Consider the following 16,782-nt stretch of genomic DNA (forward strand, 5'->3'; position numbering starts at 1 on the left):
AGGGTTATCTTTAGGAGTCAGTAACTTTCGTCTAGTTGGTCCTCCAGATTAAGGCTTCAGGCGTCATTGTGTTGGTCAGGAGGGATCAACCTGGGTGGACACAAGGTCAGAATCGCCTGGGGACCTGCAAATCCAGAGCAATTCTGGAGTCCTCCTGGGAGTTTCTTGTGGACAGGAAAGCTGTCCCTGGGAGTTTTTTTCCTCTGGGGGTTTGGAGAGGTCGCTGGTCCTGCAGGATGAGTCGCCTTCTGGTAGCACGGCTTCTGAAACTAGTCGGGCCAGTAGGGCTGGGGCCAAGTCAGTTGGTGTCTGGAGTTGTATCTGCTGGGGTCAGCTTGCAGTCCTTTCTTCTACTCTTCTTGAGGTCACCAGGAATCTGGTGAGCTAGATTCAGTGGCACCTTTAAATCCAAGCTTTAGGGGTGTTATAGGGGTCAGAGGGCAGGAGCCAGTGGCTACTGTCCCGTGGGTGGCTATATCCTTCCTGTGCCCACTCCCTGTCCTCCTAACCAGGATGGAGGATTCTGCAAGGAGAGGGGAGCGGGGGGGGAGGGGGGGGACATGTCTGAATTCTGTCAGAGTCACAAGGTCAGAGCTGGGGGCCAGTCAGAAAGGTGGGGACAGGTACACCTGGGGAGGATGCAGTGGTCGTGCCACCTAGCTTGCTGCTGACTAGGTAAGGTCCATCTTTGGCACATCTTCCACTGAAACATTCTTGTGCGATACCCAATCCAGGGTCAAATACAGATAACGAACTCCACCTCAAACCCTCTCTACGGGGCCCCCAGCATGGAGAGAACCTTCAAGGAAAGGTTTGACGTGTGGCATTGCTGGAAACTGAAATGGGCAGAAATTTAGGTTTTTAGGGGAGAGAGAATGAGACAAGACCAGAAGCAAACACCTGGAAGCGGAGAGTTCAGGAGAGAAGAAAAGATGGGAAAGGATGAGAAAAGATGGGAAAGGATGAGAAAAGAGGGCGAGAGGAGTGGAAAAGTGTGGCAGGGAGATGGTAATGGGATGAGAAATGAGAGGTATAGGATGTCATTAGAAGGAAGGAGAGGATAGGGAAAAAAAGTGAAATGGACGAGAGGGAAGGGAGAACAAAGGATTAGATGGGGGCTTCGAGGAGACGTGAAAGAAGGAGAGATCAAAGGGAGGGAAGAGAAAGAAGAAAATGGTACCAGAAAAGAGACAAGAGTGGAGGATGAATGAGAGATGGAAAGGGGGAATGCAGAAGAGGAACTAAGGTAAGGGGGAATGCAGGGGAAAGAGAAAAGGACGTGATGGAAGAGTGTAAAGGCAGGGAGAGAAGTAAATGAGGTAATGAGTGAAGAATATATTAAAAATGAATGTTTTCTTGCAAAATGAGTTCATGGAATCATGAATATGTCATAATACAAACTCTGATAAAATTGTATCTCCTAATGTACAAGTTACTTACCTTCAGTAAAGATATATCTGGTAGAGACATATTTTAGTTGCAGATCCCTTACCTTAGAATTCCCCCAGGCGTCAGACTGGATCCGGAGATTTTTCCTTCGAGCAGTACCCCTGTGCACCGTCAGATGGCACCAGTCAACTCCGTGGGCGTTTTGGTCACCGTGAAGACGTCTCAGTCGTATATAGGTGCCAACCCGGCACGCTGACGTCAATTTCTTTTCACAACTTTCCACACCAGTAGTGCAGAGCCATGAAGAACACGGAGAATGGTGCGCCAAAACTAGGGCCCTTAAATTAATTAAAAACCAAAGAAAGGGCTAGAATAGCGGTAGATTTAGAAAAATAAAACTGGTCCTGTGTATAGTACTCCCATCTGAATCACAACACAAAGAATACACAGTTCCAATCAGGGATAGAAGATTAAATCCCGAAAAAGAAAAAAAAGAAAAAAAAAAAAAAAAGATGGTCCCTGTGAGTCTGATCAAGTTGGAACAAGAGCCCTCACTCACCATATGGTGTCATGCGTCATCATAGGGCTTTGCTCGTCAGGCCGGCACTGGAATGCCTGACGGGCCCCACATGGGGGCTATTTGCCGGAGATCTTGTAATACAGAAAATTGCGGGTTGGTGAATGCTGATATGTGGGATTGGTACAAAAAAGTGCTGTTAAAAATGACTAGATGAAAAAACAATAGAGAAACAATTTATTGGCAGTTAAACCTCTGTCATGATTAAAAGTCAAGTCAACTTTGAGGCAGTATAGGGATTCCTGTACTTGCACTCACCACATTCCCAGACTATAGGGATTGTGTTCAGACATTTAACTTGATTAGGGTAGATTAGACATTATTCTAATCTCTCTCCCCTACATGATTTTTAATCATGACAGAGGTTTAACTTCCAATGAATACTTGCTCTATTGTTTTTTCCTCTAGTCATTTTTAACAGCACTTTTTTTTTTAACCAATCCCACATTTCAGCATTCACCAACCGGCAATTTTCTATATTAAAAGTTCTCCGGCAAAAAGCCCCCATGTGGGGCCCGTCAGGCATTCCAGTGCCGGCCTGACGAGCAAAGCCCTATGATGAAGCATGTCACCATCTGGTGAGTGAGGGCTCTTGTTCCGACTTGATCAGACTCACAGGGACCATTCTCTCTTTTTTTGCTCGTTTTCGGGATTTAATCTTCAATCCCTGAGTGGAACTGTGTATTCTTTGTGTTGTGGCCCTTAAAGTAATTACCTGTCCCTAGAAATCAGTTCGCAGTGCGGGAGGATGGGCGGGTTTGGTTAGGAACCAGCTACTACTGCCAAAAAAGTGACCTAGCAGCAGCTTGCTCTGCACTTGCTCCTGTGCTGTGTGGCTTCTGTTGGTTCACTTTTATTGAGTTTTTGTGAATAGTGCTCATTGCAAACAAACACTTCTAGGCAGTCACAGTAAGGAAAGACAACTAAGACACAGGGATACGGCACAAAACAAGGCCCCGTTGCCAAAGTCTACAAGCCTCAGTGTTGAGTCCACACTTAAACACAAGGGACAGCTAGGAGTGGAGGGGAGGAGAGAGAGAGCAATGAAGAAGTGGGTGGTAAAGTCAGGGAGGTAAAAGCAGTACTCTAAATTACAAATGAAAAAGTCATATTTCACCCCAGCATTCTCCCTCAAACCTATTTAGTCACAGAGCATTACTGTCTCTAGGTTTATCAAAGTTTCCTTTATGAATGTGCATGTGGGCTGGTGAAAGCAAGAGATGGCAGACATGCACTCAGTGCATGTTAAAAAGTAAATAAAAAAAATCAAAATTCAAAAATAAAAGAGTACCTGCTGGCCAGTGAAAGGACACTGGCCAGCGGAAGCAGTACTTGGTCCGATCTCCACCACACAGATAAAGAACCCAAAAAGCTGGAGGAAGCTGGAGGCAGGAGGAGCTGCTGACCAATAAGAAGCAGGGAAACAAGGCCCACATGGGTGCCAGCCAATGGTAAGTACAGTGACGTGGGAGCCATGTGAGATCAGCCAATGGTAAGTGGAGATAACTAATGGGTGGGTTTTAAGCCCCTTTTAAGATTTGTTTTAAATTTCTTTTAAATACAATAGATTTCACTAGCACAGTGCAAGTGCTGTGTAGGCAAAACCTAATAAAATCGTCAAATATATCACACATGTTCTCTTAAAAGGTCAATGGGAGCTGCTAAAACTGCAGCAGCCGAACAAGTGTTGTGTTGAGTAAAATACCCAACTACTGTACAGGAAATGGCACATCGATCTACTTTTTCCTACTTGTTATAAAACACTTGGAAGCTCACACACAGATGTTACTTTTTTGTTACTAAATTGTTAATACAACCTTTGAGTTAGAAAAAGGCATGTTTATTTCCAGTCAGAAATAACTTTTAATGTGTAACATTTACAAAAATAAATGCAAAAACATTTTTATTCAAAATTATTGGTAAAACTTTATTCTTTAATCCATTCCTTGCCATTAAACAGAAAAATTGGAGAGAGCAATGTTTGTTTTACAAAGAGAATGCTATCTCCCAGAAGCCCTGAACAGAGGGAAATGGAAATGGGACAAAGAAAAAAATAAAATAGAGACCCTCTATTCAGAGAAAATAATTCCTGATCTTTTAGTTAAAATACGTACACTATTCTGTTTCTTTGCTTGATGAGTGTGAATGGAGAAATTAAGGAAGAGATGGGAGAAACAAAGAAAAGAAAAGAAACTGAAAACCACATAGGCACCATCTGTCACCTTGATGCAAATATTCTGAACTATCAAAAGCCGAAGCATTTCTTTACAGTATGCTGGGTGCCGCTGCAAACCATGCGTATCGCCAGGCACAGGATTTTAGGTTTTAACTCAGTAAAAAACAGAATGGTTGTTAAAGCTGCAGTGTTCTAAGCAGCAAAGTTGTGTATATAGTTATGTATGTGTATATATATACATATATATATATATAAATACACACATACATACACACACACACACACACATATATATATATATCTTTATTTAAATTATCACACAGATGGCACTTAATCCATATGAAATTCTGCACTTTGTCAAACAGCCACAGAAGAAATAAATCACAAAACTCCCAAAGTGTGTGGAGTACTTCAACAAACATAACAAGGCTTTCACTCATTCAACATTGTTTATCAAAATTCATAAGGCTAAATTAGAGCTAGAAAAAGAAACATTCTAACATTTGGCCTTGAATTGATTAAGGAGTTGGTGTGCAAGTAGTTATCCACACATGCATATATGCTACAATTATATACACGTAGGTATAATGTATATATATACGTTATGTATTCAACCCTGCTTACATGGTCCTCAATGAACACAGACTTCACAAGAAAAATGTATAACCACACTGCAGAAAAAGAAAACAAATAACAGGGAGCTATGGCGTTGAAAAGCCTTTTCAGAAATAATGAGGGTGGATGACACACGTCAGTGCAGAATTTCATAGGGTTTATTATAATACAACTGTTTCAATTTACACAGGCAAAGAAGATGCTCAGATACCAGTTGCGTAGGATACATCATTCAAATAAAGCTTCTAAAATGTTGATACTATAAGGCTTTCTTTTTAAACTCTCCACCAGCAACTGTGCATAATTTCTTTAAAAAAAATTGTTTCTTCAATTTCTGATCTTAAACATAACATGGGAGATGTTAAAACGGGTGTAATAGTTACACAGAATAAGTTTTTCAGAATTTCTGAGGGACAAGTAGGTAGATCTTTCTTCCTCTTCAGTACACCCCTCGATTGATCGTACTTTAGTAGGTAATGTGCTTTGTCAATGTTAGTCAATAACACCAGCTTGACGGATCTTTCTCTCTATGCCAAATCCCTGCAAAGAACACATTAATTTGATATCAGACCTCATTAAGCAATTATGTCAGCCTAGTACAACACTGAACAAATAAGCAACAGGTGATCTATATATTGCCGGTAAACTTAGTTAACATGCTTTAGTTTCTTAAATACAGTAGTCAAACAATTCAATTAAGGAATCGTTATTTAGTTTAATTTTGCAGTATGATCCATTCTAGTATGATTAAATTGTTTAATTTTTTTTTTATTTCCATTACCAAATGATAACAAAAAACGTGTCAGGCAGGTGAACAAATAATTTTACAGGATCCCAAACATTGTAACCACAAAGATATAAATCCAAAATTACAGCAATTCTGTTTGGGTTACCCCACATATATCAGCATATAAATATTGGTGTTCTACATCTCAGTACACATCATCCTGTGCTGCAGCTTAAAACAATAGGCTAGTCCACGCACCCTCAGCACCCGTCATCATCACACCAACTTTACAATAAATACCCTGCGCTTTATTTGTATCATAGTGGCAAAGCATCAACGATTCTTGCATATCCATGGTGTTGGAAAAGCCAGTAGCAAGAAGAGCACCACACACAGCTGTTTGTTTTACGGGAATATTGTGAACCCCAATGCCATTTCAATCATCTTGCCCAAAACAAGCCTTTGAGGTGGTTTGGGCACGAGCAGTGAAGTTGTCAGCAGGTAGAGCCAGGATGAGGAATTGTGCGGTTTCCCAGAGACTTGGGAGCCCTGCTGTCACCCACCACCACCTCCAACTCACATGGATCTGTGTCTGATGCGGATTGGGGAGGGGCAATTCCCTAACCTTTCCCCTCTAGTTTGGACTGTGAAGTGCTGACAAAGTTTTGGCACACACAGAACGGTGAAGGGTTCCTGAGGATGGAGGTGTTCTAACCATGCTTGGACCCTCCTTGCAAATCTCTGGTTCTGCCTCAGCTAAGGGGGATCGGGGGCTTTTGGGTTCTGAATTTTAGGGTGTTTTGTTCTGGCAGGGGTGGTACTGTGGAAGCTGGACCCTGGGAGCTAAGGTTTTTGCCTCTGAATGTACCCCTAAGGAAGCCTCGGAGTAAGAGTTTGAGCCTTGTTTATTTTGGGAGGTTGAGGGGTCCGATGTTGTAGAGGATTTGTAATCTCCTCTAAACATTGGAGTGCACCCATGGCTTTTGCCATGTTTGTGTTTTTTTTTTTTTAAACAAATTCTAATGTGGAGTCAACTTTTGGTCCAAAAAGATGTTCTTTGTCAAAAGGTATATTTAAAACAGTCTGTTGCACCTCCGGCTTACATCCAGATCATCTAAGCTATGCATGCCTTATCAGCACACTGGTATTTATGCCTCTTGTTTCTTTGTCGGCAGCAGCTAATGCACACTAAAAAGAGTTATTTGCAGTTGTTTGACCCTCCTGGACAATTTGCTGTTCACGCTTAGGAGGAGGGGCAGGCTCAGTTGAGGAGGGAACCTTCTCTTTATGTATCCTTTTTGGAGGTAGGTAGGTAGGTAGGTATCCAATGACTCCTGAAAAGTTGGCTTCCTTTTAAAAGTCACAGTAGGTAAAGCTACAATGCGCCCTGTGCCTTTCTGAATGTATAGTCTGAAGTTTAACGTCCATAGTTTTAAGTATAGGCTAAATAGGTGAGAAGGAAGAATGCCCCGAGTCCAAAGGTCCCAAAGTTGCAGTCTTTATGTTTCGGAACCAAAGTTTTTTGGTTGATGGCCTCTTTTCGGTCCCAAATTGGGTTCTGTGGACTCTTGGGGGGACTCTTGGGCGGACTCCTGGTAGGTGCAGTTGGAGCTGAAACCTGGCACATAACAAGGTCGGACCTAAGTGGATGAGGTTGATGCCAAAGGCAAAGCTGCCTTCATCGGTTTCGGTGCCAAGGCAGTAGACAGGGCAGCCGAATCTTCGTTCCGAGAGAAACACAGCATAGACACCAAATGCTTTTCAATGAGGGAAAGCTGGGAGTCACAAAGATGCTGCAGGCTGGGTCCAGTGGGTCGGTTCTGGAAAACCAAAGGTTGGAGAGGTGCCCACTAGACGTTGGTGGACCATTGGTCGGATTCCCCAAGGCCAGGGGGCTGCGGATGCAGGGGTCCCTGTAAGCGTCAGGAATCTTAGTCAGATCTGGTCGCTGTCAGGGGGAAGCTCTGGATTCAGGCTGCAGCCATAGTCGTGTTGGCCGGGGGGGGGGGTCAACCCAGGATACACTTTGCCTGAATCATCTGGAACCTTCTCAGGGCCGGTGGGCCACCTGGACTTGGGCTGTGGGTGTCAGGTGCAGAGTGGGCAGGGCTCACGGGTCAGGGGAGGTTCTGGAGTCCTTTTGGCGATTTCTTTTGGACAGAGCCGCTGTCCTAAGGAGTTCTTGGACCTCTGATGGGCAGGCAGTCACTGGTCCTGCAGGATGTCACCTTCTTGGAGCAGGTGTCTTTGAAGCTGCAGACAGGCAGGTAGGGCTGGGAACCAGTCCGTTGTCTATTGTCTTCACTGCTGGGGTCGGCTTAGCAGTTTTTTCTTCTGAGGTCACCAAGAATCTGGTGAGTGAGGTTCAAAAGAGCCCCAACTAGATTTAGGGGTGTTACAGTGCTAAGAGGGCAGTAGCCAATGGTTACTGTCCCTGAGGGTGGCTACACCCTTTCTGTTCACAGTCCTTTGTGGAGTGGGGCACATTCCGAACCCTATTGTTCCCTACCCTTCTAAACAAGTTGGAGAATTCTGTAAGGAGAGGCGTCACTTCAGCTCTGGACTCCTTAGGGGCAGTCCTAGCTGGGGTGATCACTCCTCCCTGTTTTATCTAATTTTCCAGCCGGACCTGTAACCAAAATTGGGGCGTGGTCTAGGGGCAGGCATCTCCACTAGCTGGAGTGCCCTGGGGCACTGTAACAGGAGGCCTGGGCCTTTGAGGCTCACAGCCAAGTGTTAAAGTTCCTGCAGGAGGGGAGGTGTGAAGCACCTCCACCCAGAGCAGGGTTTGTTTCTGACCCCAGAAAGCACAAAGGTTCTCACTCCATAGGGTTAGAACCTTGTCTGTTAGTGGCAGGCTGGCACAGACTGGTCAGCCCTGCACTAAAGAGATGGTTAAACTACAGGGGGCATCTCTAAGATGCCAGCTGTGTGCATTTTACAATAAATTAAACACTGGCACCAGTGTGGGTTTATTGTGCTGTGAACTTTGATACCGAACTTCCCAGACTTCAGTGAAGCCATCATGAGGCTGTAGATCGTGATGACAAACTCCCAGACCATATACTCTTCATGGCTACCCTGCACTTACAATGTCTAAGAATTGGCTTAGACACTGTAGGGGCATAGTGCTTATGGGGCTGGAAGGCCTGCCAGATGGGAGACTTACCTATGCCACAGGCAGTAGGCTGTGGGCATGGCACCCTGCGAGGGATGCCATGTCAACTTTACCATTTTTCTCCCAAGACACCATCTGCAGTGACTGCATGTGTTTGGTGATGGGTCTCTCAGTGTGGCTGTAGGAAAATGGCTCCTTGTTGCAGTTACCCCCCCCCCCCAAAACACACACACACACACTTTTTGCCTGACAATGATGCTGACTTTACTGAGAAGTGTGCTGGGATCCTGCTAACCAGGCCCCAGCACCAGTGTTATTTCACTTTAAATGTACCATTGTTCCCACAATTGGCACACCTCTGGCACACAGATAAGTCCCTTGTAAAAGGTATCAGTGGTACCAAGGGCTCTGTGACCAGGGAAGGTCTAAGGGCTGCAGCATGTGTTGTGCTACCCTAAGGGACCCATCACTTAACACATACACACTGCCATTGCAGATTGTGTGTGTTGGTGGGGAGAAAGGCAAAGTCGACATGGCATCCCCCTCAGGGTGCCATGCCCACAAAACACTGCCTGTGGCATAGGTACGTCACCCCTCTAGCAGGCCTTACAGCCCTAAGGCAGGGTGCACTATACCACAGGTGAGGGCATAGCTGCATGAGCACTGTGCCCCTACAGAGTCTAAGTCCATTCTTAGGCATTGTAAGTGCAGTGAGGCCATATTAAGTATATGGTCTGGGAGTTTGTCAACAGTTCCATAATGGCTACACTGAATACTGAGAAGTTTGGTATCACATTTCTGAGAATAATAAACCCACACTGATGCCAGTGCTGGATTTATTACAAAATGCACACAAAGGGCAGCTTCGAGATGCCCCCTGTATTTTAACCAATCCTTCAGTGCAGGACCGACTGATCTGTGCCAGCCTGCCACTGAGGGACGAGTTTCTGACCTCCTGAGGTGAGAGCCTTTGTGCTCTCTGAGGCCAGAAACAAAGCCTGCACTGGGTGGAGGTTTGTCACACCTCCCCTGCAGGAACTGTAACAACTAGCAGTGAGCCTCAAAGGCTCAGGCTTTATGTTAGAATGCCACAGGGCACTCCAACTAGTGGAGATGCCCGCCCCCAGGACATAGCCCCCAATTTGGGCGACAAATCCAGGGAGATGATGAGAAAAATAAGGAGTCACCACCCCCTCAGCCAGGTCCACCCCTAAGGTGACCAGAGCTGATGTGACCACCTCCTCAGAAAATCCTCCATCTTGTGCTAGAGGATTTAGCCCAATAGAAATAGGGATATGTCCCCCTCCCCAAAGGGAGGAGGCACAAGGAGGGTGGAGCCACCCTCAGGGACAGTAGCCATTGGTTACTGCCCTCCAACCCTGTACACACCTAACTAAATCTAGTATTTAGGGGCGACCCTGAACCCAGGAAATCAGATTCCTGATGACCTAACAAGGAGGAGGACAGCTGACTTGAAAACCCAGCAGAGAAGGAGACGACAACTGCTTTGGCCCCAGCCCTACCGGCCTGTCTCTAGATTCAAAGAGCCTGCAACAGCGATGCATCCAGCGACCTCTGCCGACTCAGAGGACTGCTGTGCAACCCAAAGGACCAAGAAACTCCCATGGACAGAGGCTCTGTCGAAAACAACCAAGTCAAAACCATCTTTAAAGGGACTCCCACCTCTCTCCTGAAGTATCAGTCCCCAACACACTGCACCTGATGCCCCTGGACCGTGTGCAGAGAAACTAACACTGCAGCAAGGACCCCCAGGCGACTCCCACTGCGTGTCCACCCTGAGACGACCTCCCTGCATCCTAACGGCTACGCCTGCAGAGAGAATCCAGAGGATCCCCCTGACCGCCACTGCCCGGTGACAAAGAACCAGACGCCTGGAAGAAGCACTGCACCCGCAGCCCCCAGGCCCAAGAGGAACCAACTACTGGTGCAGGAGTGATCAGCAGGTGGCCCTCATCTTTGCCCAGTCGGTGGCTGGTCCGAAAAGCCCCCCTGTGCCCTGCCTGCATCGCCAGAGTGCCCCCCGTCCCCAAAGATCCCCCCATGGATTTCAATGTAAAACCAGACACCTTCTTTGCACACTGCACCCAGCCGCCCCTGTGCCACAGAGGGTGTATTTTGTGTGCCTGTTTGTGAAGCCCCCCCACTCCCAGTGCTCTACAAAACACCCCTGCTAGCAGACTGGAACAGGAGCACCCCTAGTCTCCATAGGCATCTATGTTATTTGGGCCCCTCTTTGACCTCTGCACCTGACCGGCCCTGTGCTGTTCGTGTTGGGTGTTGGGGTGGACTTGAACCCCCAACGGTGGGCTCCCTATGCCCCAGAGACTGAACTTGTGAGTGCTTTACTTACCTGCCAATCTAACCTTTACTTACCTCCCCCAGGAACTGTTGAATTTTGCTCAGCGTCCACTTTTAAAATAGATTTTTGCCATTTTATGCAAAACTGTGTACATTACTGTGTTACTTCAAAGTTCTATATTTACCTATGCCAAGTACCTTATAAATTATGTACTTACTTGAATTCTGAATCGTGTGGTTCTAAAATAAATTAGGAAAATAATATTTTTTCTATATAAAAAGCTATTGTCCTGGAGTTAAGACTGAGTGTGTGTTCTCATCCATTGCCTGTGTGTGTACAACAAATGCTTAACACTATCCTCTGATAATCCTACTGCTCGATCACACTACAACAAAATAGAGCATTGGTATTATCTAATTTTGCCACTATCAACTTCTAAGGGGAACCCTTGGACTCTGTGCACACTATCTCTCACTTCTAGATAGCATATACAGAGCCAACTTCCTACACCACCCCAGCCAGGAACACCACTAAGCTGTCCAGAGCTGAGGTGACCCCCCTGAACCCCCCCTCCATGCGGAATCCTCCATCTTGGTTTGGAGGACAAGGACCAAAAGGGATAGGAATGTGCCCCTCTCCCCAAAGGGAGTGGGCACAAGGAGGGTGTAGCCACCTTCAGGGACAGTAGCCATTGGCTATTGCCCTCTGACCCCTAACATGCCCCTAAATCTAGGATTTAAGGGCCTCCCTGAACCCAGTTCACCAGATTCCTGGCAGCCTACAAGAAGGACTGCTAAGCTGAAAACCCCAGCAGAGAAGAAGGAAGATAACTGCTTTGGCCCCAGCCCTACCGGCCTGTCTCCTGCTTCAAAGAACCTGCAGGGAGACCAGCGATGCATCCAGCAGGCCCATCGACCTCTGCCTACTCCAGAGGACTGCCCTGCACCCTAAAGGACCAAAAACTCCTGAGGACAGCGGCTCTGTCCCAAAGAAACCTACAGCTAAGGTCTCCAACCTCACTCCAGATGAGCGAGTCTTTACCCCTGTGAAAGCGACACCCACAGCCCGTGTCCAGGTGGTTCACCCAGCAAGAAAGGGTCCCCAAGCTAGTGGGAGCAACAGCCCACACTAGGACGACCCCTTCAAACCTCCACGACAACGCCTGCAGAGAGAATCCAGAGGAACACCCACCGACCGCGATCTCCAGGCGAAGATATCCGACACCTAAAGGACCCACCGCACCTGCAGGCCCCAAGCCTTGGAGAACCTGACCCCCGGTGCAGCATCGACCAGCAGGCAGCCCTCTTACCTGTCCAACTAGTGGTGTGCCCAAGACCCTCCCTCGGACCTCACCTGTAGCTTCTGAGTGACCCTCGGGGTCTCCCCATAGACCTGCATTGGAAATCCTATGTCCTGTTTTTACCCTGCACTCGGCCGCCCCTGGGTCGCGGAGGGTGTGTGTTTGTTGCCTACTTGTGGCCCCTCCAGTGCTCTTCTAATCCTCCCTGGTCTGCCCTCCGAGTCGCAGGTACTTAGCTGCTGGCTGACCTGATTCCAAGTACCCCCTAGCTCCATAGGAGACCATGTGAACTTGGCTCTCCTTTGACCTCTGCACCCGACCGGCCTTGTGTTGCTGGTGGTGGGCGTTTGGGGGTTAACTTGAACCCCCAACGACAGACTACCTAAAACACAGATGGGAACTGTAAGTTGAATACTGTATTGGGATGTATAACATCAATGTTTTCACAATAAAATTTAAGAGTTTTTGATATGTGGAAAACAGGTGCCTGATGTTCTTACAGAGGCTCACTTATTGGGGATACAGTAGCTTCCTCAGATCACAGGGAAACACCAGGGTGTTCCATGGAGGCTTCACTAGAGGCTCCAAAGGTTTTGCGATAGTTTTACACAAATCCTTCCCACCAGTATAGCAAAGGTAGGCACCAAAGACCTAGGTAAATGTTATAAAATGTGTATGCCGCCACAGTCTCCACCCCCGATTGCCCACCCAAGTATAACCAGCAGCACTCTTCGTACAGTAAATGATCTATTAATTGGACCTGGCCATAGAATTTACTATGGTTGGAGGAGACTTCAATGCAGTAATGAATCCTTCTGTGGACAAACAACACCTCCAACACCTCCTCCACACAGATGCAGGACTCTGCCCAAATGGGCAGACTCAGTGGGTCTCAGATGTGTGGCAGAGATGGCACCCTACGTTTCCACAATACACACATTGCTCCAGTCACCCCTGCACTTACACCACACTGGACTGTCTGGTTGCTCCAGCTGCCAATTTAGGAGCGATGACGCATACCCAGATTTTACCTTGTGGGCTCATTAACCACTCGTCTGTTATGATGATTAGGTGCCCCAAAAAAGGGATGCAGAGGTATATGGCGCTTGAATACATGGTGGTTGGGGTATGATCAGTTTGCAGACTAGTATAATACTCTTCTTGGTGTTCCAGAGAGATGTTTAATTGGATCAATAGTTGTGTATCAATGAGCACAGCCAATCAAGCACAGCCAACATGTGTTTCATCACACAGTGACTTTTTCAAGGATGTAAAGAATATACCGTACAAAGATATTAACTTCACATTGTTAAAAAGAAACGGCATATGTATAGACAGAAATGGACATGTGAGGATACAGACATGAAGAGCAACAAATTGTTAAGCCAGGAAAAAACATACTAGTAGGTAACAAAAACATGAGTTATCAAAGAAGATTAAAAAAATGTGGAAGAGTGGGTAACATGCCACATACCAGTGTAACCAAATCATGGACCCACCAAAGTGTTTCCAGAAAGTGAACATAATGTAGTATAAGTGAACCAAGAAAAGAGTGCCACATGTGTCGAGATTAGCATAGCACGCATGAGAGTGTAGAGACGTGAAGTCTTGATGGAACTGGTGTTGTCCAAGCCACAATGAATTGCAAACTTGGCTGCATCACAACACACCTGGATAGCTTGGGTTAGGAGGATAAGTCAGATCTTCTGAGGCACCTATGAGGACTTGAACCACAATCCCAAAAATCATAAAAGAACAAGTTACTTCTCTTTGGTAACACATTATCTGGTAGAGGCTATATCTAGATGCAGATTCCTTATGTTTGAATTTCCCAGATGTTAGACTGGATCTGAAAGATTCTTGCGTGAGCAGTAACACTAGGCACAGTTGGGTGGCTTTGTTTTGTTCAGCGCAGTGTCGGCGCCACCAGAAGTGACGTCGCTGTTACTTAGTCACTTATTTAGGCACCACCCACTCTGCTGGCATCAAATACTTTTCACAACTTTTCACACCAGTAGCGCAGAGCCATGAAGTGAACTGACGAATGCGTGTCCAAACTAGGGCCCTGAAAGGGATCAAACATAACCCTAGAATATCTCTCAGCATGTGTGGGTGCAAGGTATCTGCAGCTAGATATAGCCTCTACTAGATAATGCATTACCAAAGGTAAGTAACAAACTTCTATCTGCAGAGTCCTTACCATTGAATAGATACCTAAGTAATACCGTCCCGGCTATGGGTAGCAGACAAATTAGACTAAAAGGTCCTGCAGGACCGAGCGGGCAAAATGCCCATCCCTACTTACCTGACTGTCCAGCCAGTAGTTTTTTGTATGTGTGTGCCAGGACACCCAAGTTGCTGCCTGGCAGATGTCAGTTACCAGGACTCCACTAGCCAATGCCATGGTTGCAGTGTTCCCTCTTGTGATATGGGCCTGTAAGCCCTCAGCAGGCTGTTTTGCCAGGGCATCGCAGATCTTGTATAAAGAACAACCCAGCAGAAAATGGTTATCTTCTGTACTACCAGATCTTTCTTTCCCCCAACATACCCCACAAAGTTTTAGTCGTCCACCCAGAGCTCTTGTGCAGTCAAGGCTGCACAACAACGTTCTTTTTGGGTCCAGACTGTGGAGTCGCTCCTCTTCTTTAGAGGGCTGTAGAGGAGCATAAAAAGGTGGGCAGACACAATGGGGTTACCACTTTCAGGAGGAAAGAGGCCCTGGTGCAAAGCACCACTTTGTCTAGAAAGACAGAAAGGGAGGCTTGAATCAGAGTGTTCAGTTCACTCACCCTCCTGACAGATGTTATTGCCACTAAGAAGGCTGTCTTGAAGGTGAGAAGCCGGAGGGGACAATTGTGCAGCGGCTCCAAGGGAGCACACATGATAGTTGAGAAAGTTTACGGTCCCACTGAAGCACGATAAAGGGTGAAGGAGGGCCCATGAACAAGCCCTTTGAGAAATCTATTTACAATAGAGGACCTCCACAAAGAGGGTTGGTCAGACAGCTGCAGGAAAGCGGATAAAGCAGAAAGATAGCCTTTAAGAATGCCCAGAGCAGTGTCCTGCTGGGCAAGGGTAAGGATGAAGACAAGAATATCAGAGAGAGAGGCAGAAAGAGGTTTGATACACTTTTCTGTACAATATAATTCAAATTTTGCCAACAGCAGGCATACACCATTTTGGTGGAGGGACGCCTGGCTGCCAAACTAACATTACAGGCTTTGGAGGGAAGGCTGAAGGCTGCCAAATATGCCACCACTCAATCCCTACGCAAGAAGGCAGAGTGGACAGGTTCAGATGGAGAACTCTCCCCAGCTGCTGTGACAAAAGATCCTCCCCAAGGGGCAGTCTGATCTGAGGATCAAGGGCCATGCTCATTATCTCAGGATACTATACTCTTCGTGCCCAGTCCGGAGCCACAAGGATTACTCGGACCAATCCTTCTAGATATTCTTGAGAACTCTGGGCAGAATTGCTATGTGCGAAAGGCCTACAGGAGACCTGAGTTCAACTCAAGATGAAAAGTGTTGCCGAGCGACTGCCGCCTTGGAAACTCCAACACGCAATACTGCTAATATTGTGCATTCTCTGCAGAGATGAACATATCTAAGCAAGGCTCTTTCCACTGCTGAGAGAGAATTTGTGCCACCTCATGATCAACTAAACATAGTCGGGTAAGTTTATCTGTTGTGATTTTCAGAGAGCCTGCCACATGTTGAACGATCAGGGAAATGCCCTGATTTTCCAGCCACGTCCAGAACTCTCTTGACAAAGGGACTCTTCCCTATTTGTTGCTGTACCACATGGGGGTGGTGTTGACTGTGAACACATGCACTTCCTTCCCTTTGAGAGCGAGAAGAAATGCTTTCAATGCTAGTCTGACAAGAGCTCTAACATGCTGATGTGGATTCCGGACTCCACTGGAGACCAGACTCTCTATCTCCGCCTCTCGCAGGCAGCCGCCCCATCCCAGGAGTGATGCATCTGTCACTACTGTCTGATCTGGTTTGTGGAAGGAAGAGGGATCTGCGTCTAGCTCAATCACGGTTCATTACATGCTGAGTCCTGTTAATAGGTAGACTATAAGAAGCTGCCTCTCTATATGGTGCAATGAAAAGAAGTACACCGTGAGAGTCCAGTGAATCCCCAATTGGTTTACAGAGGCAAAATTAGATAGTACTAAAGCTCTATTTTGTGGTAGTATGGAAGAGCAGTTCAGCTTATCAGAGGGTAGTCCGAAGCTATAAATCAAAGAATAAATCTGAAGACTATTTAGAAAAATAATACTTCTTTGCTGCAGATTCACATGCTGTGCATATCCCGCCATCTAGTGTTGGGCTCGGAGTGTTACAAGTTGTTTTTCTTCAAAGAAGTCTTTTTTGGAGTCACGGCATCAAGTGACTCCTCTCTATGATAGGCTGTGATAGGGCATCGACTCCTTTGTAAGATTGTGTTACCGCAGAAGGATGAAGTAAGGAGTGAAAGATTGTGTATGTACAACTATAGATATTTAAGAAGTAAATAAGACGTTCATGCAAATATATATGTACACACACACAC

The 16,782-nt window shown here is 46.3% G+C and overlaps 1 protein-coding gene across 8 annotated transcripts in view; it reads right to left on the minus strand.

The window, feature by feature from the left end:
* Positions 1-3,784: 3,784 nt before the first annotated feature.
* CSDE1 (cold shock domain containing E1) overlaps positions 3,785-16,782 on the minus strand; it is a 522,536-nt gene continuing 509,538 nt past the window's right edge. For all 8 annotated transcript variants that reach the window (XM_069238744.1, XM_069238741.1, XM_069238743.1 and 5 more), the window contains one exon: positions 3,785-5,297. In XM_069238744.1, the coding sequence (XP_069094845.1) occupies positions 5,250-5,297 (48 nt within the window). In that variant the 3' untranslated portion in view covers positions 3,785-5,249. The remainder of the gene's footprint in view (positions 5,298-16,782) is intronic.

Source organism: Pleurodeles waltl, chromosome 6 (assembly GCF_031143425.1).
Source record: "Pleurodeles waltl isolate 20211129_DDA chromosome 6, aPleWal1.hap1.20221129, whole genome shotgun sequence".
Lineage (NCBI taxonomy): Eukaryota > Metazoa > Chordata > Amphibia > Caudata > Salamandridae > Pleurodeles > Pleurodeles waltl.